This window comes from Athene cunicularia (genome assembly GCF_003259725.1).
Source record: "Athene cunicularia isolate RWA chromosome Z unlocalized genomic scaffold, athCun1 chrZ_part1, whole genome shotgun sequence".
NCBI lineage: Eukaryota > Metazoa > Chordata > Aves > Strigiformes > Strigidae > Athene > Athene cunicularia.
This window is the reverse complement of record NW_020799142.1, coordinates 32,253,141-32,278,297: the sequence shown is the minus strand read 5'-3', so window position 1 is coordinate 32,278,297 and position 25,157 is coordinate 32,253,141. Positions and strand designations below refer to the sequence as shown.

The 25,157-nt window shown below is 44.0% G+C and overlaps 1 protein-coding gene across 1 annotated transcript in view; it reads right to left on the bottom strand.

Moving 5' to 3' along the window:
- LOC113489825 (urea transporter 2-like) overlaps positions 1–24,667 on the bottom strand; it is a 32,999-nt gene extending 8,332 nt beyond the window's left edge. The window contains exons 1-5 of the mRNA XM_026865851.1: positions 24,579–24,667; positions 21,965–22,157; positions 20,966–21,113; positions 19,728–19,862; positions 18,726–18,775 (exon numbers count right to left, since the gene is read on the bottom strand). Coding sequence (XP_026721652.1) covers positions 18,726–18,775; positions 19,728–19,862; positions 20,966–21,113; positions 21,965–22,157; positions 24,579–24,652 — 600 coding nt within the window. The 5' untranslated portion in view covers positions 24,653–24,667. The remainder of the gene's footprint in view (positions 1–18,725; positions 18,776–19,727; positions 19,863–20,965; positions 21,114–21,964; positions 22,158–24,578) is intronic.
- Between the last annotated feature and the right edge of the window lie 490 nt (positions 24,668–25,157).

The window sequence follows — 25,157 nt, the reverse complement described above, 5'->3', positions numbered from 1 at the left end:
AGTTCAGCCTTTCCTATGAGCGTGGACTTCACTTGAGGGTTGTTCATGGTGTCTTACTCCATTATTCACATACAATATTTTTATTTTTTTTTCTCTATGGAATCATTCTTCTAGCTGCCCCATCTTCAGAAGTACTCCATGCAAAATAAGAGATTAAAGGCTAAATTCAGAGTGCTTGTTTTCCATTCTGCCTTGGTCATGTTGCCTCCTTCTACCTGCCAGCTGCCCAGCAGGCTGTTAGGTGGTCTGCACTGGTCTTTTGCTCTTCAGCATAGACATGACTGGTGACCACATATTGGGACCTGTATTAAGGAACCCTCAGGGACTAATGAAAAGACTCTTATTAAATTTATCAGGCACTGTATCAAGACATAAATAAGGTAGGGGAGAGTTATAGACCAAACAGGTATTTAGGCCTAATTAAGGTATTTGGGGCATCCACAGAGGCTTAGCAAAAATGGGATCCACTATGGGAGACCTTTGAATTAGGAGCTGCCGGAATACTCTTTGTCACCTCATACTGCTCTAGACAGCTTCATTCTGGCACAAGGATCAGGGACTTACATAAAACTGTAAACAACAAATTTTAAAACAATGTCTTATAGCCAAGTTATTATTTTTTAAGGGCCAATTCTCGATATTAGGTCAGCAAATTAAAAAAGAGCCAAACCTTTCCCTGGAGTGTACTCAGTTTCCTGAATAGCAGGACTAATTCCTGGTAATTGTCTAGACAAAGAAAACACAAGACCAGGTACATTGTTGAGTGAATACAGAACCAGAGCTGCTTCAGGTCTCACTGGTGACTAACAGCTTGTACAATAAATAAAGAATTTAGGTTGTGAGTTAATGGTCTAAATAAAATTATACAAGCACGTGATTATTGGAGTTAGTCCTTGACTCTCCACTTCAGTAAAAGCCTTCTTGGCAGCTGGGGAAGAGAATTCATGCTTCAGAAATACAGGTGCTGAGTAATTGAAAGCAGCCTTACCTCTGGGCATTACACTTTCGGACCCAGACATATGGTTAAGCAGCTCTGAGTCTGTATAGAGGAATGGCTGGTTAATGTACATCCTGGCCAGTTTCTTACTGTATGTTATTGGAAGGCTGATGGTGACAGTTCAGGAAGCAGTAAATATTAGCTCAAGTAATAAATAGACATTTTCTGCCTTCTGGAAGGGCCCTGCTAATGCAAGGATAGGTTCCGCATGGAAGAGACTGAAGACAGGACCAGTAAGAAGTAGAAGAGTGTTGAATTTGACTTTGTGTAGGACACAAAGACAAGGAGCTTAACTAGAGAAGGGAGAAAAAGATAAGAGTGTTGCTAGGGATGGTATCTCAGTGCTGGAAGGCTTTTTCCTGGCTCAGTTATAATTCATTACCTTGATTCATTAACCTTCGCTTTTCTCATATTTTATTCTGAAAAAAATAGAATAAGTGAATTGGATGCACTTTCACTTAAATCAAAATTTCCAGACAAGATAAATGATCTTCATTCGGTGAAACTGCATTTACATTTTCAATTTAAAGAATCTCTCTTCCTCTTTATGTAACTTAAGCTTTCTCTGATGCTAATCCATAAAGTCAAGGGCCATTGCATTTGCATTTGCAGAGTGATGTTACGTGTCCTGTGGTAACATGCCCCATATGTTTCCCTGCACACTGTGTGAGGAGCTGTTTGCACTGCAAGGCTCTGGAGATGTTTTGCACGGTGGGATGTGCAGTTTTGCAGGGCATGTGAAGAAGTGTCAGTCGCTGTCTGGCCTGCTTGCATGCTGGAGAAGAAAACTGGTTGAACTGGAATACATAACTCATCAAAACTTCGAGTTGCTTTGTCGTATGAAGTAGGTTAAGCATGTGCTTACTTAACTTCCCGGTGAAACCATGTGAATTCAGTGTTTTGCTGAATCAGGACCAGAATGAAGGGGAAAGGACTTCTCCCTTGGTGAGTACCTGAGTGGAGTCTTGCTTCTTTCTTGTGCAAGGTAATTTTTACCCTGCGATATATAATAATTACACGCCCTAAGTCCCTGTGAGATGTGAAAACTTTTATCTGCGTTTGATGTATGGGCTGTGCTGCTGGCACGGCAGCTGTGCGAGGCAGTCCTGCACTGTGCAAGTCCAGAGAACTCCTTTGCTCTGGGTTTTCATAGGCAGAAATGAAGTCAGCTCGATGCGTTTGGCATGGCAAAAAGACCAGGTGACCAGGTTGAGTCACTTCCACCAACCTGGCTTGAACTTAACCCCTGATGAAGGCTGCGTCAATGCCCTGCATACCTGTTCTTCCAGAATACTCAAAATCAGAGTGCTCGAGGGAGTGATCACGGGTACCTCCTGGCCGGTGGCCAAACTCGTGTTCATTATGTCCCTGTCCACGTGTCTCTAGAGAGGAAATGCATGAACTTCGGTTCATCTTTCCTATCAGCTTATATATGCTAAAGGGGAAGGAAATAATTACAAAACACCTCCATCATCTGCAGGGCAGCCTGCTATGTAATGGGTAGGCTAAGAGCACTCCTAGTTTCAGGTGGGGTCTTCATGACACCGTAAAGACCCAGATCCAGCCCCTTTGGCTTCACTGCCCCCCCGATCACACCCCAGGTGCTGTGTGAGACCTGACTCCTGTGTGCAGTGGTTTGCTGTCACCACAGCCCTGGGGCTTGTCCCATCTGTCTGGAAAAACAGACCACGGAGGACATACACTGCTTCTACTTAGAGGTCCAAAGGAAGTATAAAGGAGCAGAGAACCGGCACCAGCAGAGAATTTTTTTTGGCAATATTAATAGTTTTTTTGCATTGTAAAAAGCCTGTGAAAAGCTGATGCATTTGCTCAGATTAAAGATCCGCTAACACATTGCCTTGTTTGAGGAGGTAGGTCGTAGCAGCCGTTTTAAGAAAGGACAGAATACATGGAGATGTTCAGAGAATTTTAAGACAGTGATTGAATTTTAATTCAAGCTGAAGCGTGCATGTTCTGATGGGAATTGCTTGAAGTTAAGTTAACATGCAGTTTTCAGTCAAAGTGGGCTTTTCTTCTTAGTGGATAAAGGAGGGAAATGGAAATAATTGTGAAAGGACTGTTCTGCTGGAACAGACTACTCAGCTTCTGGAGGGGGCAGGATTTAAAAAAAATAAATTCCTTATTTCTATCAATTTGAGGAAAGTATTTCTTTATGTCAGATTCTTAACTGAAGACTGTGTAAGTCCTGCTCTCAAGGCACACAGCTTGAAGTGCACTGTCTGACCTCACACAGGCTCTAGAGAGGTGCTCCAGACATGCATGTGGTAGGAAATGCAGTGCTGGTGTGCAACCGGTGTGATACAGGAGCAGCAGCAGGGCACAGGCAGAGCGAGTCGGAACGTGATTTTCATCTCTGTGGTGCAAGTGCTGATTTGTGCTCTGCTGCAAGTGCAGAGGAATTGTCTAAAACTATTTTCCCATGGTGTACAATGGAAAGTGAGAGCTTGATTTGGGGCACTACTGCTTTTTCTAAGTGATTCCAGATGTCTGCTGCTTCCCTGTGCCTAGATATCTTTGTGCTGTTGGATAATACCTCTGTCATCCCCACTAAAGGATGCTCATGTAAGCACAAAGGAGCTTTGCCGCTAAAAGTATCTAAATACTTTTGTATCAGCTGTGAAACGGAACCCGTGAGAATAGAAAAGGAAAAAAAAAGGGATGTTTTTTTTTTGCAGGACAATGAAATCGTTACAGGGCCAAGAAGCTAATCTCCTGTTTTTTTAATCATCTTTTCAGAGTTAATAAATGTCCTGTAGCAAAGCACTGATCTTATGCAACGTAATGTCTCCCTAAATCAATTTCTCTTCCGCTTGTGTACACTTCTTCCATGTCACGCCATACCTACGGCATCTCAGTAATGCCTCGTTCAAGCTGCAGTGAAGCAGACTCCATGCCGGTGCTGCACTCCTGCAACATCTGGCCTGCAAATACTTTTTTATTCATGTGCTGAAATGGAGACAAGCCTGGTCACACATTCGTTATGTGTTATGCACGGTAAGAGTGGTGCTGTGCTGGCAGCAGGGAAAGGAACCGAGGCTTTTCTTGGCTGTTTTAATATTCCCAGGCAGTAGTTATTTCCAAGCTAGTGCCCGTGTTGCTAGGCGTTGGGCTTTTATCTCTGAAAATGTAGCAAAGTTATCTAGTACTTTCTCTTCTTTCTGGAATTTTCCTCTCTCCCTGACAAAATTCAAGTTACTTTGTAAGTGAAGAGGATTGAATTACCCTGTGGTGTTTGTCCAAGGAGCTGCTACTGCACAATTACAGTCATTGTATCTTGCATTCTCTGAATTGTTGATGTGTGCGGGCAGCCAGCTCTGGGTGCAGCATGTTTTCAGAGGAATTCCTGCATCCAAGTACAATAGGAGGAAAGGGCCAGATTCTCATCTACTCTGATTTCAGCACAGCCTGTGTAATGTTGGTAAATCTGGGTAAGTATGGTGCTGTGGTTACGTATAGGAACACACGCACGCACAAGTACACTCCCCAAAACAGAGCGGTTATAACGCGCTTGACCCTCACTGGAAAAAGAATTTCAGGTTTTTCCCATAGAAGATACATTTCAAAGCATGAGTTCAAAAGAAAAGTTATCCCTAAAATTCAAATATTCATTAAGCACATTCACAATTCAATTATCAGAGATCCGTCTCTTGGGGGCAGAGAAATCCAGAGACACTATCACATTAATTGTGTGTTATTACTATCTGAGCATTTTTCCTTTTGCAGATTAAAATGGCGGTAAAAGGAGATGTTAAAGAGTTCCTTTTTTTTTTTTTTTTTTTTTTTTTTTTTTCTCAGAGGTTCAGCCAACTAGGCTAAGCAGTACTAATAAATCCTCACCCTGCTAGAAAATTCTCAGTAATGGAAAAATCTTGTGACATTGACTAACCTCTGTGCTCCTCTTGAGCCTTAGCTGCTGCCACTCGGGAGGACTGTTCAAATACTGTTTATCAGGTATTTTGTGGGAGAAAGGAGATCCAGGTAAGTCAGTAAGTCAGTAACAGGGTGCATGTTTTTTGCTGTGCATTAAAAGGAAGTAACAGAGTGCTCTTACCTCTCTGATGAGTTCAGGGGTAGCTGTTGCTTTGGTGGCCGGGACAAAAGGAAAGCAGGGCTAAGAAAGTGGGAAAAATAAAATGCCACACCAGCTTATATAGGCTAGCATGGCTCCTGTCCTGATATTACTAATTAGTTTGTTTCTCCTCCCACTTGGTGAGCTCCAAGTGAATATTAAGAAGGTTCCCTCTTGAATTCTCCACCTTTCCTCTTGCTCTGTCCTTGGTCTCTTGCCAACAGCCTCTCCAAATGTCCTCTTCCCTGCTGCTTTTTTTTTTTTTTTAATTATTATTATTATTTTTTTAACTAGCTCTCCTTTAACTCTGTCCTTCCTCCTTCTCCAACATTTAAAGGGACTCCAGGCTTCAAAGCACACACTCGGTATACCTGAGCTCGACCTCTCAAGTGCTATTCTCCTTATCCAAGACAACTCAGCATCCTTTCCTCTCACAACACTGACATGGGAGTGTGCAACACAGTGTGTTGTGTTCAGCAGCCTGTTGAGTTTTCCTGTTTCTTGGTAGTTTCTGGAATCACTGTTAACACACCAGAACGAAGGACATGGTGACCTTCCATTTTTTAATTGCTTTTTTATCAGCCATTTGAGAAATTCAAGGTGTTTTTTTTTTTTTTTTTTTTTTTTTTTTTTAACCTGGCCTTCCTGGCTCACTGAAGGAATCTGGAACATCAGAAGTGTGTCATATTTGAGAGGTTTATAAGGCTGTGAAACCACTGTGAAGGGCAGTAAGAAGAGGCTGGAGAGGGAAGCCTTGAGAGAGTGATTTATAAGAGAAAGGACAGAGAAAAAACTAGTGAACTTAAGGAACCTGGCAGGCTAATTTAAACCACAGTTTAATTCACTTTAGGATTCTTTCACGGTGATCACTTAGAGAAGCAACCCTGCAACTTCACTCAAGTGCTGGAGTGAATGGTTCATTGTTGAACCAGAACCCATCTAGCTTTATGACTTTGCTTCCTCCAGCCCTGTGTTAATAGCCTCAGCATCTACGTGAACTGCCATGATGTTATTCTCACTGTGTTCATTCCTAGGGTGCCTTTCTTTTGATGGACATGTTTTTAACAGGAGACTGGAATTTTTTTTTCCCTCCTAAGAGTAGGGTATCTGCTAGTGATTGTTAGTTTAACATTGCTGCGTAAAGCAAGGCTTCCTCTACTCAAACAGGCATCAGCCATTGTGAGTGAGCCAGACACTGATGTCCATTGACTTTGCACCCAGTGGTATGTGCTACATGAAATTTTGCTGGGGAAGCTACTTCACTTCAGTGCACTTAATTTTTTTCCCTTTATTGTTAATTTCTCCTTGGGCTGCCTTGGCTTTCTCACCGGTAAAATGAATCCTTGCATCTCAAAAGGGAAATACATTGAGTAATTTGGATGGGAGATTCCCACAGGGAATCTGACTGGGTTGAGTTTTGGGCTTCACATCTTTGATGTTTCAGGGATGCTCAGGCCTGGCCTCAAGTCATTTAAGACATCTTTTCTGCTCTTCATGAAAGGGATGCAGCACAGGGGACAGGCAGGATTTGCTGTCAGGCTGTGCTGCCTCCATCTGCGGAGTGGTGGGGTGGCTCGTTCCTCCAGGGAACCAGATTCAGGGCCACCCTGTCCAATTCTGTCACTTTAATGGGGCTGTTGACACGTTGGAGGGGAATTGACAAAAAAAAGCTGCTGGCTTGCAGGTCCGTGATGGATGTCTTGGAGCAATGCTTTGTTTAGATTATCAGAGCGGGTTAATAAGTAACAGGATCACAGTCTGCTGATGTCTACATGGGAATGAGGTCCCTGGCAGCAGCCTGCTCTGTGAACTAGAGACAGAGCAGTGATGATCTCCACTGCCATGTGACGGGTTCACTGGATCATAGGTGCAGCCAGCTCCGGGGAGGGTTTTTAGCTGCTGCAGCAAGTGCCTTAGGGAATCCCTAAATTTCCAACAATTCTGAAAAGGTCTGGGACAGATCCCAGACTGCATATTGGAGTCAGGTGCAGGAGTGCCCACAGATATCTGCCTTAGATGGCCAAAGCACTCCTTGTTGCATGAGGACTGAGATACCCTACAGGACTGGTGCAGAGGGATGGGAATGACAGAAAACCTCCCAGGTATAATTCAGTCCATGCTAAGTCAGGTGTCCATTGCTAACCTCTGGGCACTCAAGGGCATAGGTATCTATTCCTGTTTTTTGGGCTTTGGAATTCAAGGTGGGAAGATTAAAACAGCAAACGAGATGTGCCATGTGCCTGTCACATAGCTGTTGGGTGTTGTCTGCTGGGAGTGGGCCACCAGCTCTTGGGTGAGCTCTGGACAGCCCTGTAATGATGTGCAGACCGAGCATGCAGGTAACATTTAGAGGTAAGTTTTAGAGGTAACTAGCGAGTTACCTCTTAATTTTAGGTTCGTGTGAAGGCTACTTGGTGCAGAGGGTAAGGCAGCTGGGGCTGGTGTTTGGCAGCTAAGTCCTGTGTGATTTGTGAGGGCTGAATCTATGGCTCAACTCATCATCTCTCTGCCGGCGAAACTGGTTGATGTGTTTCTTCTGCCTGCTGTGCTCTGTGGGAAGGTGGCTCTGTGAATGTCCCTTGGACTGACCCCAGTGATGGACATGGTCAGAACAGGGTTGCTGGTTGGATCCCAACCAGACTTAGTACCTGAGCTGTCCCAGAGAAATTTCTGAATGATCCCTGACTGTGTTAGCTCCCCAGGCAGGAGCTGTCTAGCTGCATTAGCTGGGTGCAGCGCTTGAACTAGTCAGCTCTGCCAGAAAAGATGCCAATGGCTCTAATCCATCTTCACACGCTCTGTCTCCACACCCTCTCAAGGCTCAGTGGCCTTCAATAGGTGCATTGAAAACCACTCAGTAGCAGATTGCCATTATACTGTTGGTATTGCCTGGGTTCCTCAGCTCAGGTTGCACTGCAGGGATCAGGTCTGTGCAGGGAGGTGCATCAGCTCTTGGACTCCAACAGGTGCTTTAACATGACGTAAATCCACGTATGGAGCTCTGCAGATTGATGAAACTCAAATCCTGGTCTGCCTTTGCTTGGTTGGGCTGTGGGTGTGGGAAATACAGCCAAATGTTTGTGGGCTCCTTGTCCTTACTGATTGGTGGGTAAATCACCCCCCGGAACTGAGCTCCTGTCACTGGGCAGCACTGAGAAAATTCTGGCCTGCCTTCTTTCCCCTATCAGACTTTTGTACACATGAACAGGATCTCCCTGAGCCTTCACATCTGCAGGCTGAACAGTCCCAGCTCTCTCAGCCTCTGCGTGTATAACAGATGCTCCAATCCCTTCACCATCTTCATGTCCCGTTGCTGAACTTGCTTGGTATGTCCCTGTCTCTCCTGTACCAGGGACCCCAAAACTGGACACCACACCCCAGATATGTCTCACCAGTGCTGAGTAAAAGGGAAGGATTACCTCCCTTGACCTGCTGACAAAGCTCGTCCTAATGCAGCCAAGGGGGCTGTTGACTTTCCTTGCTGCAAGGGCACATTGCTGGATCATGGTCAACCTGGTGTCCATCAGGACCCCCAGGGCCTTTTCTACCAAGCTGCTTTCCGGCATGTACTGGTGCATGGAATTGTTCCTCTCAAGATGTAGGGCTTGTTGAACTTCTTGTTCAACTTAATGCTGTTCTCAGCCCATTTTTCCAGCCTGTTGAGAACCCTCTGGTGCATCAGACACTACTGGTTTTGTATCTTTGCCAAATTTGCACTCTACCCCATCGCCCTGGTCATTAATTAAGATGTTAAACAGTTTTGGCCCCAGTATAATCCCTGGGTTACATCACTGATGGCTGGTCTCTAGCTGGAATTTGTGCCACTGATTACAGTTCTTTGAGCCCAACTATTCATCCAGTTTTCAGTCTAACTTGCTGTCCACTTATCTAGCCCATACTTCATTAACTTGTCTATGAGGATGTTATGGAAACAGTGTCAAAACCAGATGATGCTCCAAAACTTCTCTGGTAGGGTAAGGGACCTCTGCAGTTCATCTGGTCTAGCCTGCTGCTGTAAGGATCACTGTGACCAAACCCACTGCTTCACTTCCAGAATTTTTCCTAATCTGTGATTTCTCCGGAGAGGAATGGAGAAGCAGCAGTGGAAATGGAAGTACAGCAGAAAGGGGAGATAACCACATGGTGTGCTGAGGGAGAGTGATGCTCAGCCCATGTGCTGGCTGAGGAGGCAAATCCTCTGGCCAGGTAAGGACTAAGCTGTTCCAAGAGTAGGGTGCTCAGAGGAGCAACATCAGCAAGTCTGTTCCCATCAACATCTGTGGCCATGTTGCTTTTCATCGTCTTGTTTTTATGAGCAAATGCAGAGTGGAAAAATCTGTTTCAACACAGAGCACCAAGGGGTCTGTATGTTCTGCACTTATTCACTGAGGGAAATGATTTTGGTTTTATACAGGGTGGACCAAAGGCCAAGCTGGCGTGGGCAGCTCCTATCCCTTCATTTTGGCCTGTAAAATTTCTCTAGAGAAAGCTGCTCTTTGACATTCCTCTATGCAACAACTGGATGGCGTTTAGCAAGTGACTATCAGGATGGCTGCAGAGGAGTGCTGTCCGGCTCCGGTGTCCCGCTCCCTCTCGTGGTATGTCTCCAGCACAGACACATGTGGAGTTACGGAAATCAGAGCAAATATTGAGATGCCCATTTTTTAGAGGGCTCATAAATAGCAGTTCCCTGACCCTGGCCCAGTCAAAACTCACCATGCTCTGAGCTTGTGTGAAGCTCTGGATACTGCTGCTGATCTATGCTGCCAAAATAAGCATTTCTCCTAATGCACACACATCACTTCCCTCCTCTGCCCACATGCTCTGGAGACCCACTATCCCTTCTGTCCAGCTTGACATGCTCTCAGGACTCACCTTCTCAGTCCATGCAGCTGCAAGTGTGCACAACTGCTCTCTGGAAACCCATTTATTGATTAAGAACAATAGTCTCTGTCTCCTGGGATAGGAGCGGGCAGGAATTTGTGAAGAGCGGGTTGTAGATGTCTTATGGGTAGAGCAGGGTCTAAAAAAGCTCTACTCTGTCATGGCAAGTAAGTGCCAACTTGAAGCAGAGGTTCAGACTCTCTTCCTGTAGGCTGATGCTCTGAATGTAGGAGTGCTGAGTTAGCAAACAACGCATATCTTCTAGTTGCAGGTTTTTTGAGATATTTGTTTAAAACATTGCTGCGAGTGCGAGTGGAGAATTACTTGGAAGTGATGTAGTGGGCCAAGGCCAACCCATGCCAAGGACTGTGCTGGTGGTTCAGCATGTAGGTGATGACAAGCTGGCACCTGGCACCGTTCCATTCGCTAGTGTAGAGGTGGCTGTGGTGTTCAGCACAGGAAATGCCTCTGAGACACCAAGACCAGTTAGTCATATCTCTCATGAAACCCAGTGGAATACAGGTCAAAGAAAAGCCAGGTGCATTCATCTGGCTGGTTCCCCTTGTTTGGTTTTGTGCTCCCTGCCCTTTTTCCAGGCATCACTATCACTTTTCCTATCAGCAATGGGCATTTCTCTAGGCTGGCCTGATGCCTGTGGAAATGAGATTGAGTTGCAAGCACCTCTGGGACCTCCACTGGAATCTGTTCTTTTCACCGTCATGTTCCTAGCTCCAACTACTTACTGTGGCAAACTGGCTCCCAAGATAATGTGCACTTTGGCTGGAAGACACTGGCCTCTCCTCTGGTTGTCTGCAGCTTCAGACACCTTCAGATCTTCTCTTCTCTCGCTGTTGTGTGCATCTATTCTGGAAGACGGAGTATCATTTCTGCCCAGGTCTTGGCATGTTCCTGTTTGTTTCTTTGCCCCAGGTCCTGGTAGTGAGAAAAGCTCTCTGCTTCATGTGTCTGAACCTCAAGGCTACTTGATTTTCTGGTCATCGTAGCATTACAAACTCGATCAGTCATATTGAAACATCCTGAAATACTAGAGGGTTTTGTAAGCCTGAGGTTAGATGTGTCATTGTATTTCAGGACTGGAGAGGAAATTGCAACTCAAGTAATTCTAAATTTCAGCTTCAACCCCCTCTCCCGTTCTCCTGGTTCCAGGGAAAAATCCAGATCTGAAAAGGCTCATTTTCCAGACCTACCTCAAGTCAGCAGGATCCCCATAAGAATGACTAAGCTGGCCAGACTTGCCTTAGTTTTATGACACAAGTCAAGGTGGTTTTTTTTTGCTGTTTCATCCACTTCTGCAATTTCAGAGTCAGTTCAGTTAACTTCCCTGCATCTCATCTCACCTTGGTAAAGTTTCATGCTCTTTCCCCTTCCTTTATCTTGATAGTAGAGGCGTGAGTCTCAGCCAGGGCATGCCTACTTTCAAGGAAATAACCCATTCTCACAAACCTACAGGGTTGTAGGGAATGAATGTGTTAGGCCTTAGCGAAGAGTGGAATATTATCATAGTTCCCACAAGAAATTCTTTCAGCATGTAAGTCCTAATGATTACTATTTTCTTGCCAAATAGTTCTTAATAGAGGTGGAAGGTGCTGTACAGTGCATCAGCTGCATCTCTGATTATCAAGAGAAAGAAGACTGGTAGAATCCAGAAATGAACTAGCAGACAGTAGGAACAACTGAAAACGAATAATCAGTGGAATGCGTAGAGGTGCAGTTACAGTGGCTGTAGATGCTTATGGGATTTTGCAAGCAGTAGTGCAGGGCAGCATTTTCATGAACACCCGCAAGCAGACATAAATCCATTTGCAGTAAAGACACATTTTGTAGTAGACAAAAAAAAAAAAAAAAAAAAAAAAAAGGAAAACGCTCTAAACAGGCTTTAATTTAACATAAGTGAAATAAACTCACTTAGCTACAGTAAGAAACCATTGCTGGCTGCTAGTTTGTCATCATCTGTGCCTTTCTGGTTTTCTCCACAGCCAGGAAGTGGCTGCCTGGTTTCTGGCTGAGTGCTTTTGCAGAGTGGAGATTTGTGGATGACAGAGCAACAGAGCTATCAGCACTTGGTTGAAATGAGGGAACTTTGAGAACCGGGGTCAGGTACACACTGGGGTGCCCTGGAGCAAGGGGAAAAAAAGACTCCAGGTCATCCTAAGTTTCACAGGTCAAGGATGTCTCTGTGTGTTTTTGCTTTTTGCAATTCAGTGCACAGCCCTGTTTGACTTGCAGCTGCTGAGATGTGCTAAGCAGCCTGAACCCTCATGCATTTTAGGCAAGTGAGGTATTTGGATGCTTTTAGAAGGGATCCTGCATGTACCTCACGCTTCATCCCTGCTGTACTGAGTGAAGCTGCTGTACTGTGAAGCTCAGGAGCTGCTGAGCTGTAGTTGGAGGTCTCCAAGCTCATTCCCAGGGAAAATGTGGTGGAAGAAACCTTTGCTTCCCATAGAGCTATCCCAGGCCTTTTCATCCCACCACTGGGATGTGTGAATTCCAGCTGTGGCAACAGCTGCAGGAGTTTGTAAAAGACCCTCTGAGAACTGTAAAATCAACCACAATCAAGGGTTTGTTTGCTGTTTGAACTCCTTCCATATTCCAAATCAAAACACACCCTACTTTTGAAAGGGGAGTGTGCAGACAGTGTTTGGTAAACAACTCTCACCCTCAGAGCGGTGGCATTTCTGTAACCCTGGCAAATGCGATCTACAAAAATAACAAGTCAGCCTGCAGTGTTGGGGAATATGTCTGTAATTGCAGACGGGAGATATCAGGCATGGACAAAGCACAGAGCAACTTCCCAGCAGCTGGAAATTTTAGGGACTTATCTTATTTGGACATGTTGTAGAGCTTTGGGTTTTTGAGCTTGTAGAGAGGCCCCGTGTTGCTGGAGTGCCCCTCTGGAGCATAAAGCCTTTCCTGACATCTGCTGGGATGCTGGCTGGCCTCATGCGCTGGCTGCCTAGGGGTTTGGAGGGGGCTGCCTGCTCTCCCTGTGTCTGACAGCTTCACACTGCTAGTTGTACCCATCTGTAGCTGCAGGTATGGGAAGAAGACATTCTTGACATTGCAGAAGGGCTGAAAAACAGACAACATTTGTTTTAAGCTCACAGCAGTTTTGAATCGAGCAGGGAGAGAAGGGCCCAGGCTCTGCTGCAGAGCTTGAAAGTAAAGACCAGCACAGAAACCTGCTCTGTGACAGGTGACTTTAATCCATCACGTTTTGCTTGGATTTTGCTTCCCATACAACAGTACAGCTGCTCTCCCCATCACTGTTTGAAAGCATAGCAGTAGGTTTTCCAGCCCTACAGCTTTGAGTATCTTCCCTGGGCTGAGAGGTGTGACTGCCTGTTTCTGTCTGCTCTGGATTCCTGTAGTATGTGAGGGGGTTGTTGGGTCTCAAAAAGGATCATCAGATGCAAGAATCAGGAGGTAAGCATGATGCTCCAGCAACTAAGATGTTCTGATGCAGATGACAGCATGGCTCTGACCTCTGCTGCAGATAATGTCCATGGAAAAGGCAAATCCCTCCCCTCCAGATGCCCTCAGTGTGGCTTTGCTGGTTGTTCATGAAGAGTGATTAAACAGGTAAGTTAGTCTGGAGTCATCAATGCCCAACCCAGGACATCTAAAGCACTTTCCTCAGCTTTTTCTGTAAGAGCTTCTGTGACTGATCTTATCAACAGAACCACCTATGTTTATGGGAGAAGAGCTGGGAACATGCTCTCAAAGAGCAAAGTTGGGTTTTTAAAATTGATTTTAGGGCGCATGGAGCAAATAGAAGAGTAAGAAAACTTACATTTGGAGCACTAAAGAAAGCATTTTTCTTAGAACCATGTAGTATATGTACCGGTTTTACACTGGACTCCAGTTAGAATAGATGGTCTTCTCTGTTCACCTGGGAGGTCTCTTGCAATTCCTTTGTGTTGTTTAGGCTTCCCTCATTTGCTGCTGCTCCTCTTTTTGAAAGCAAATATTCAGGAGGTTGTTTTTATATGCCTTTATTTTATTTTTTTTTTTAATGGACATATTTGTTGTATGTTAGATCTACGGGCACTGTCTCAGAATTATTAGTCCCATTGTAAAACTGTACATTTTATTTCTATTAATGAAAATTTCTAATAGAACTCAATCCACAACAGGCTGCCAGGCTACCATTGATAACTTCAGCTAGTGCTTTTATTGTCTACTGCTCCCTTCCAGGTGACTCTTTGTTTGTCTTGCTTGTTTTCCAGAATTAATAGTACTATAGCTACTCACATCTTTTGATTAGCTAGAGACTTAATAAAGCTATTTATATCCTATTTTTTATGGATGGCTTCAACTCTAGAAATTGCTTACTAATTGATTTCAGGATGGATTTGCTTGTGGCTGAGGAATTAATGTCTGCAGTGGCTCTTAGATGACAAATTCTTTCCAATAACCATATTGTGTTTGGACTTCACTCTTATTTTTAAGAAAACAAATAATATGATTGGCATAACTAACCACAGTTGAGGTATTTCTTCAAAAATATGGCTCTAACATTATTTTATGTATGTAACGTTGTGTTGTTACTATTCAAATCTTTCTCTAATGCTGGACTGGGTATGAGCTAAATTAAACTGTGCAGAGCAGATGACTGGATATAAGGAGGGTATTTTTCCTCATGGGCGTGTTGAAATACTGGCAGAGGTTGCCCAGAGAGGTGGTGGATGTCCCATCCCTGGAAACATTCCAGGCCAGGTTGGACGGGGCTCTGAGCAACCTGACCTAGTGAAGATGTCCCTGCCCATGGCAGGGGTTGGACTAGATGGCCTTTAGAGGTCCTTTTTACTCAAAACTATGATTCTGAAAAATCAGCTATGAATTTGATCAGATAATCAAATATGAAAAGCAATGATTCTATGAACGGGTCCTGATAGTTTGCACATGCTTAGTATTTCATTGACTGCTACAGGGGAAGTGTTCAGGCAGCCATGTATCACCTCCAGCGCTATTCTGCCTTTCTTTGTTTCTCTACAGCAGCAGTAACATTGAGTTGTCCCTGATCTTGCAGTCTGTAGTGACCATATGAGACTGTTTTTTTCACCTGCATTGATTTGCCGGTATCATGGCTCAAAGGGCAGCTTGGCAGCCTGTTCTGAGACTCTCTGCTTTCTTTCCCACCTGCTGACACCTTTTCTGATGGTGTCTTTGCCTTTTCTAGAGTCACCATGCAGGAATAAGCAGCTACATAGGCAGCCTAAAAATACCCTTTAACGCTGGCAGATCCATTTGGTTCAGTCCTCTGTGAGACCTTAAAGGCATAGCTGCCTTTGTCCAGTGCCTGGATCCTGGGTTGTTTTTTTTTGCAAACAATCTGTTTCTCCTAAATTAGTGGTTTTTGTGCCTTGCTCTTGTGTAGAAATGCAGCTGTGAGTCTGGGCTCCTGTTGCTTGTCAGAGATCAGCATCTCCAGGAGGCTGCTGGGATTTGCATGGGAGGTTTTGGCCACTGTAGTGTGTTTGTTTTTCTGCTTGCTGGAGTTGTGCATCTGCCAGATCTTCCTCCCTCTAAAGAGACAGGTTACATATGGAGATGCGGTCAGTCCCATACCTCTTAGTTTGCCCTGGGCCAACAAAAGTCTAATGCTAACGTGTCAGGCAGACTGCTGGGATTCTTAGTCTTCTGTTAATCTCCAAGAAGACTTGTGGCATGTGGGGATGGCAGTTTATTCCCTTGGTGCTTTCCTGGAGGGCATTTGTAGATTTACAAAGGCCTCCAGAAAAGGTTCAGAGGTTAGCCTGAGGTTTAAAATGGGACAGAAGCGTAACACAGGTGCTGAAGTCAGAGGTTGGACCAGGTTTTAATGGTTACAAAGCTCACTGGATCCCTAAATTTTCAGACAAATTATCTTGGTTATTGAAATTTAGACTTATCTGCATGCGTGAAGCTGTCCTGCCAGGTGGAATCTCAAATCTGTTGTTATCCAAAGAGGGGAGTGTCCTGGGTCAGCTGGGATAGGGTTAAGAGAGAGATGGGGAAGGGATCTCCAGGTGGGTTATTCACACTATGCTGATGTCAGGTACGGGCGCGGGAGCACGGGAACTTTTTCCTTTGTGGCTTTGGTAGAGGGGAGCATGCGAGTGAGCTGTCTGTAACCAATTGTGGTATTTCTCTTTATATCTTTTGTCTTGTTCACTGTTATTGCTGTTTATTGCTGTTATCGTTGCCACTGTTGTTGTTCAGATTGCTTATCACACGTATTAAATTTCTTCTTATTTTAACCCGGGGTTTGTGCCCTACTTGTGTCTGTGGTCTCCGGTCCTGGCAGGGCTTAAACCACCACAGGGAGGAAGTAGGACTTAAATTTTACCAGAGTTCCTGGGATGGCCCAACCTTTTTAAAAAGCATCTGAACATATATGAACTTCAATGGCACTATATTTTCACCTTCCAGGCTGAATTCAATATTGGATGCTATTTCTAGGGGACATGTAGAGGTCTGGCAGTTGCTGGTGCTGTTGGTTTTTTGGTTATAAAGACACAAGCAGTTGCATGAGCAGCACTCAGGCCCCCTTTTCCTAAAAAAGTCCATGTGCTTGGTTAGAGCTGGGCTCTCACCGGCTCCTAAGATCCTCATATAAACCTGCAAAACAGCCCTACATAAAGAGGCAGGAAGGACAGCATCTGTTCTGAATATTTGTGGTTGCATAGTCTCTTTGGATTTTAAAATTTTAAGCCCTTTGGGTCTGCTCATGTGAAATAACTTTAGAACGAGTAAGCCTTTCTGTCAGGCTTCTTTTGTAGAGGTTTTGGAAAAGGTTCCCAAGAAAAGTCCTCTTTAGGGCAACTGGCCCCTCCCTTTTGTAAGGACTTGGAGGAGGCATAAAGTGGCAGTGGTCCTCCTCTCACCTTATGGCTGTTAGAGAACAGGCACAGGGGAAACATCAGCAAGAGGGTCCTCAGCTTCCCAGGACTCGTGAGGTTTCTCTGGGACAGTCGAGACACAATTGTGTGCAGATCCCAGCCTGACACCCAACAGACATCAGGGGGGGCCTTTGAATTGTTCATTGCTTGTGGCTCAATGCACGGGGACTGAACCCCTAGGGAAGAGGGAGAAAGAACTGCAGTAACTGCCACTAGAAGGAACAAAAAAAAAAAAAAAAAATCATCTCATTCTTTACATGAAGTTTTCCTATTTCCCACTGGGGGAGTGTGGGGATTCAGAGCTGCTATCCTGCATTCAGCAGGAAAGACATCTGTCTTTAAGACAGAAAATTATGCAAGGAAAAGAGAAATGCTTGATCATTACTAGCTAGTCACTTTTCTAGTCTGATTAAAGCATATTTATTCATACCTTCATTGTCTTTGTACTTAATGAGGAGTCAGGAGATGGCACTAAAAATAGTAAGCACTTTGTACGAATATTTACCTGTGTATGCTGTAGCTGTTAAGACACATTAAGAGGGTTAGACATTGATGGGACACAAGGAAGGAGGAGATCAGTCTGTTTATTCCACTTTCAAATACACATGTTCTTAATTTGAAGTGCAGCTCTTGACGTAGTTCTTACATTATTTATTATTATTAGATACCAATGCCTTCTCAGCATATTTATTTTGTTAAATTACATCTGAAATTAAATACAGCCTCTTGTCAACTTTAATGTTCTTCTGCCTATTCTTATAATTATTATTGATAAGAGGTGACCTTCAAGTTAACAGCATGTGGCTTGGTAAGGCAGTCATTATTATGTTACCTGAGTGCTCTTTGGAAAGCTGAGTTCAAGGGCAAATAGTGTTTCCTCCGGAGTGTGGGATGCTGAACCCCCATCCTGCAGACTGCTGCTGAAGGTGCTGTTTGTGACTGTAGTGTGCTCAGCTAGCATCTGAAAAACTGCCCCAAAACTGTACCCTTGTGGACGTTTGAAATCAGTAAGCATGGCGGTTTTTGGGGGTGCACAGGGGGGTGCCTCCTGTGTTTATTTTTGAGTCGCCGGAGGGTTTCTGCTCCTTCCGTCTCTGCTCTTCTCTCCTGCTCTCTGATGCTCTTCTCCTTATATATATATATATTTTAATGTATCCCAAAAGCAGGTGTGCTTAACAAAGCAACCCATCTGCAGGGACCTGCATGGTACTGAGTAGATGCCAGATGAATACATTTAATGCATGAAGCTGCTAGTTCTAAGTTTTCCTTCTTCTAAGTTAATAAATCAGTTTTATTAAAATATGATTTTGCTTTAATCTCTCAGATCTTAAAGAAGAAATAAAGCTTGGCATTTCTGGCTTCACCTCTTTCTTGATCTGTTCAAATATGATGATTTTGTATTTAAGAGAGCAGTCACGCCCTCATTTTAATTCTCATATCCAGATCAAACTTAAATAATATCTGTGGGTACGGTGGGAGAAAGACCTTGGAAGAAGTAAGTAAAAATTCAGACCATTGGGAATTGTTCAAAAATACAGCCTGCAACTAAGTATTGAACATCAAACCGTATGCTGTTGCTGAAATTCACATTACATACACAGTCCTGCTGTTGATAACATCCTCCAAAGGTGTTTGAAATCTTATTATCATCTATAGAGTCTGCAAGTACACAGTTCAACTGGCACAGAATTTGTACAAAACCTGCCACTGGCTGCAGCATTCTCTCTTCGATGCTGTCAAAATTGACGTGGAGAATTTTGGGGCCTTTCCTTAATGTTATATAATAACAAATCAAAATATAGTTGAAACAAACAAACAAAAAAATCCCGCAGCCCCTTCCCCAACTTACCACTGACAGGGCATTAGCAAGAGCTGCTCCGGAGTAGGCACAAAATAATGCTGAAAAAAGAAGACCAAAGACAGCTGGAGGTGAGGAAAGTCCCGCTCATCTTTCCAAAGAAATTATCAGAAATAGTAATATTATCCAAATGCACTGTGAAGTATCCTCGCAGCTACCTAATGTGAGGGATAATGTTAGAATTCAACAATTAGTTAAAATGCCCCAGTGCTGCATCTGGTCATGTGGACTAAATTTGGTTTTATCTGGTCTGTAGACATGGCTGATGAATGAAGAGTGTGGGTTTGGTTAAGAGTAAGTGACGGTGGTATTTCTTTTATCGGTTGGCACGACCTGTGTGCAGTGGGGGATTATTGAAATTCTCCACCAGTGTCTGTCCTGTGGCTGCAAACCACAAGCGGCGGCCGCAGGATGTCAGAGGTGGCGAAGCAGGAGGTAAGGAACCCAAGGACAAAGCCAGGGAAGGGAAAGCTACCGAGAAATCCAGAAACTGCACAGGACAGAAAACTACTGAAATGCAAATGGTTGGAAGCCGGGTGAATCTTCATGGGAATTTTATGTATGCTACGCTGTTCTTAAACTCTGTCCATAGAGTCTGTTTCTGGATGCTCTTGAAGATGGGATCTTGGGGTAGATGGGTCTTAAACTGACCTTGTGCAACAGCTCTCTTCTTACGACACTCTTCCTCTAATGATAGCTATTGAAAAGTTCCTTCTATGAATCTTTTGAGTTGCTAATTTGTTAAACTTCTCATGGCATAGCCTGTGCTGCTGTCACAAACAGTACCTCCACCTTCTCTAGATGTTTTCATGTTATCGGGGCCTAAAAGCCTTTGTCTGCACTTGCAGCTTGCACAGCCAAGCTCAAACCTGATGCCATCCCAGAAATAGCTCTTGTGCAGTACCCAGTTTTGCAGCAGAGTGGTAGTTTGAACGCGCACTACTCCTAGACTGCCCGCCTGCATAAAGTTTTGTCTTCCCTTTGCGTACATACCACAGGCAAGTGACAGCAAATGAGTCTGCCAGGTCAGGGCGTAGAACATGCCCCCAATCGCAGTGCACGCGAGTGCGCAGTTGTAATTGTGTAAGCCAAGGTAGATGCTGTCAAATGGTGATGCAATGCTCAGTGCTGCAAGACAAAAGGCAAGGCTGTGAGGTCAGGTATGAGAGGTATCTGCGGGAGGACCTGTCACTTGCTGGGGATCTGTTGTCTCTTCCCTATGACATCTAGACAAATGTAACCACGCTCACACTTGCGTAGCAAGCACGTACAGAAAAAGGATGATATCAAACGGAGTACCAGTAAAAAGGAGAGCACAATATGTAGTGCACAGGCCACCTCCATATCACGCTTAAGATTAATAAATTTCCTGCTATAATGCCTTCATTTGCCTTCTGTTTCATCACCATGCTTCTTCCCAGATACTTTCCCCTAGCTTTTGTCTTCTAGATTAAATGTCAGACCTGTACAAAATCTGCCAAATGCTCTTAATCATACAAATTGTGGGTAATTTCATTGAAAAACACAAATATAAGGCAGCTCACATCTTGTACAAAGTGCTTCAGAGCACAGGGAACGTATTGTTGGATGACTCTGACTTTTCTAAGGTTGTTGTCCCAGACTACACTTATTCCATCATATTATTTTATTACAATTGGTCACATAAGTGGCATTAATCTCGTCTAACTTCAAGGGTAAGATTTATCTCTCAAGACTGTTTCTCTGGTTAGTGGAGAGACAGACCGTTTTGAGTGGCATTCTTTTAGCTATTTTTACTGATCTGCAGCAGGATAGAGTGAACTGCATCCTAGAAAAGTCTGTTTCTTTTCATTGACTGATCAGCTCTGAAGCAGACATCTGCTTATCGTGGTAATCTAAAACAGCTGTGGTGCTAAGAGATCAGTTCTGAAACTGTTTCTCTAGGTTTCCTTATCATCATCTCCATGGGATTCATCACATCCAATGGCAGGAGGGTTAAGCAAGGTGGAACAAAGCACCCGCCTGAGTTACAAATCTTGTAACAAATTCAAAGCTTAAGGAAAATCTGCTTCTGTTCTTGCCTTCACCATGTTGTGTGACCTTTAGTAAGACCTTTAAAATATAGACACAGTTTAAAAAGTGAGAGTGTTTTCTCAAGTACATCCAAGCCTATAAAACTGTAAAGTCTGGACACAGTCATGGCTTAGGTCAAGATACCCTAGTTACAAAAGTGTCTGGTAAATATTTCTTACCTGCAAACATCCCCACTGTCGATCCAATTGCAGCATGTAAACAAATAAGCGGGGAGGAGATAAGTAAAGCAACAAGGATGATGCCTCCAGTCCAGGGGTTGTCACAACCATACACTTGACCAACACCGACTGGGATGGACTGCAAGAGCTGCAGCAGCCAGTAGAAGAGGGCATGTTATTGTATCTCTGTACTCAAAAGGACACAGCAGTTATTTTGTCCAAGCTATTGGTTGAAAAGGAAGGAAAGGAACTCTGGGTCTGAGTTGGACTGCTGGGAAATGTGGGCATGCATGTCCTTCAAAACAGAGTTAATTCATTGTGTGGTTTGAACTTCATCAGTCCAAGATGGACTTTTGTTTCTCTTGGGATGGCAGTATGGTGGATAGGGGATGGCAGAGGGCTTGAGGGTTTTTTGGTGACCTCAGTGGAGGAGAAAAACTGTAACCTTCATAGGCAGTGATACTATGGGGGGGGCTGGTTGGTTTGAGTTCCTTGTATGAAGTATATTGGTTACCCTTATGCTGCTTTGGGAAGGTGATCTTTCAGTGCTAGAGCTGAACGGAGGGGACTGGGTATAAACGAGTCTCTGTCCCTTTAGGATAATGATGTTCCTTCTGTCTTTTCATACTGTCACTGCTCGTTTTGCTGATATCCTTTTAACCACATCTGGAGAGTGGGAATACGTTTCCAGATGTGCTTCGCCATTGGCAATACTCAAGACTTGTTTCAGAGCAGTACAACTTTAGGCAGAATGAGAGGTTCAGCATCTCTGTTCACTCAAGCTCAATCAGCCTTTCTGCTGGATCAGCCAGGACTGTCTGTGGGGCTTCATGGCACTGCCCTCTATGGACTGAACCAAACTCTGTATTTCTGAGAATTTCTACTGGCTGTTCATATCATACAGCCATTCTGACCCATGTGAAAGTGTTATCCTGAGCTGAATGACTTTGTGCTCCCCTTTTTAAGGAAATAACATAAACTTGTTGGAGTGAAGCTTACCAGTGGCACATTGATTGCCGACCAGGTGATATTGGGCACTGATGCTACAGGCTTGATGAGGGTTGTAGGGAAGAAGGGGTTGTAGTGTCCTGTGGCTGCCAAGTACAAAGTCACGGCAATATTGAAGGGCAGAGTGAAAACAGGAAGGTCCCATTTATTGAAGATGGATCCCAAAGCACTGGACAGGATTGGACTGAGAAGAGAAACAAGTATAAGTTGTTCATAACAATTATAGCAGTGAACCGGCCTACCGTTTTGGTCATAAGCTCTGGTAAATGGAAGCTGATGACATTCCTTTTAGAAACATCAGGTGGTGAATACCTTAATATGTTAGTCTGCATGAGACAAATAGTTTCAGAATGCTGCTCATCAGTTTGAATAACTGTCCCATTCATTCATGGAGGGTAAGAAATCCACATCCTTTTCCCAGGACAGTTGGCTGGTGTGCAAGGGCTCTGCTTAAGTTACGCTGAGCTCAGGGAGCCAACGAAGAGATGCAACCAGTACAGTATTTAGGCACAGATGGAGAAAGGTGAACTGGTTTCTTGTTCTATACAAAAAATCTAATAGGAAATAGAATTTTGGGAATGCCACATGAAGAACTTTGGAGCACTCTGGATGATATAAAAAGCTCCCGTCTTGATGAGGCAAGAGAGAGTTGGGAATGATGTAATTTGCTTTTTGTGTGTTAGTTTGAAGGATAACAAAAGATAGCCCTAGAAGAGAAATAAAACAGAAGAGGTGATCAAAGGGGATGGAAAATCTTCCATTAAGAAAGGTATAAAATATTTGCTATGTTAAACACTATTCTGGGGGAATGAGGAGTCCTTAGGACACATGGAGCCTGACAGAATGCAAGATGAAGTGACTGCTGTAACAGAGCTGTGAAAGGCATTGTGACAGACATGACCCAGACTTTGGTTGGTGTTTCTGCTTATGTCAATGAGATTGATGTGCTGCCCAGGTACCACCCAAAATCATAGAGTATCTTCTGAAAACTGAGCTTAGTTCTTAAGAAACACGACTGAGTACATTTAGCATGTAAGGTATTTGGGGCGACCCTTAAAATATTTAGAGATCGAACACTAAAAAACATGCAAACCTTGAGATACCGTGACTTTTTCTAAAGCTCTTGGATGTAGAACTTCACCAGATTTACTTTCCTTAGGACATTTCCAGACTGCCTTATTTCCACTTGAAGTGGGTGTCCTGCATGAATGACTTTGTGGGAGCATATTGGCAAGACCGTATCTGTTTTTTATGGGGGCCAGAAAGCTCGTGGAAGAGAGTGAATGGCCAGGCCCTGCCCTTGATGGAAATGGCCTATGTTCTGCTGCTTCCAGCTGAGATTTTCTGGTATAAGTGAGCTTAATAGCTCTTATGGTCAGCCTCCACGTAGCAGTGGACCTTGCAGTTTACAAAAAATTCAATTTAAAGACTTGAACTTTTGAAGAAGCTGCATTTGAGTCCTAGAAGGTCATTAAGCTGTTTCTAATAAGAAAAAAACCCCCACCCAAACTATTTGGCATTTCAAAAGCAACATCTTGCGTCCTGTTGTGTAGATACTATCAGTGGAAAAAATGCTTTGTTCTCCCTGTATAATCTCAGATGAATCCTATTCTTTTATGACAAATTTGGTTCCCAGAGCACTTTACAAATTTCCGTGCTTGTAGCTGTAGGAAAAGAAAATCAGCATTTCAGTGAAAATGGTGTCCTAATTTCTGTGCTGAAATACAAAGCTTCTGCCAGTTATACATCTTGTCAGAAAAAAAGAGAAACAATTAAAGAAATGCTGACTTCTAAAGCTGAAATTCAAAGTGTTAGTTAAAAAGATCACTGAAATGTCTAATTTTAAAATCTTTTGGCTCTAGCCTTGCGTCTTGTGAACTGAAAGAATGAAGAAAAGTTTGAACAAAAGGCCTTAAGGAATTCTGGCAGACAAGACAAAATAAACATTCTTGCAACATGTCCTGGGTTTTGAAAGGTTGTTACAAAATGACCTTTGCTGAGAGTGAATAAAGAAATAAAATATAAAAACCCCTGATCTTAAAAGCAGTGAAATTCAAAAAACGACTTGCATCTTATCGCTAACAGTGATTAAAATGTGCATCTTGAATTAATTTTGGTTAAGGCTGTTAAATAGATTCTGCAGTGCTGCTGAGGTTCATATTTATAAATGGTAAATTTAATCCTGAAAGGACATTGTCTGGCATTTGGAGTTACTGGGAGGAATTAATTTCGCTGGTTGCATATCTGAGAGAGGGAATATTGAATTCAGCCCGAGGAAGAGCACGGGGGTTGGTTCAGCACCTGGATGAGGAAGGGTTGTTGTGGTGTTGGGCACGATGACATCCACCCTGAGTGTGTCCTGCTCAGGAGGGTCGTTTGCAGAGTGTTGAAGTGGGGGCCCTTTGCCTGTGTGCTAGAATCAGCACTGTCCTCCTACCAACGTGCCTCACAAGGTCTGTGCATCAATGAATGCCTCTTCCCAGAGCCACCGTGGCTGGAGATGCTGGTGTAGGGAACTGGGCGGAGGGGACTTCCAATGTGTTTAAGCTGTACGTAGCAGGACTTCTCATTCCCTGAGAATTGTCCCTGGAGAAGTAGCACTTACCAGGCCATTGATATAACTGCCACAGGAGGAAGAAGCCACCAGTAGTAATTCCCTTTGTCAGAGAAGACGGCCATGAGCAGTCCCACCAAGATCCCGTTATAGCCGTGCAGCCCAGCTGCAATGGCTGATCTGTGATGGAAAGAAATGTTTGCAAGGGAGAAAGCTGGGCTGTCACAGGGACCCACTGAAATGCAATTTATACGTGTCCTACTCCTGGTGAAGGGAGGGTAGGGGAGGGATGAAAAAGCAGTGAGGTGGCTGCAATATTGCATTGCACTGGTGTGTGGAAGGGGAGAGTTTGGAGACTGTTGAATGATGATGACCTAGGGGACTCCGTGTGACCCAAAAGACCTGTGTGGTTGTGACAATGGCTATCAGAGAGAGAGAACTGTCTGGTCTCACAAAGACAGCCAGCTATGGGGACAGGCCAGCTCTTCCCGGACCACAGATCTGTCCTCACCTAACTGCTTCCAAACCATCCATCAGGAAAGCTGGTTTGCTGTCTCTAGCATAATCAAATGTGGGTGTGTGACCCTTCAGTGGGTTCCTGATGCCGTAATGATAAATTTTTATTAAGTA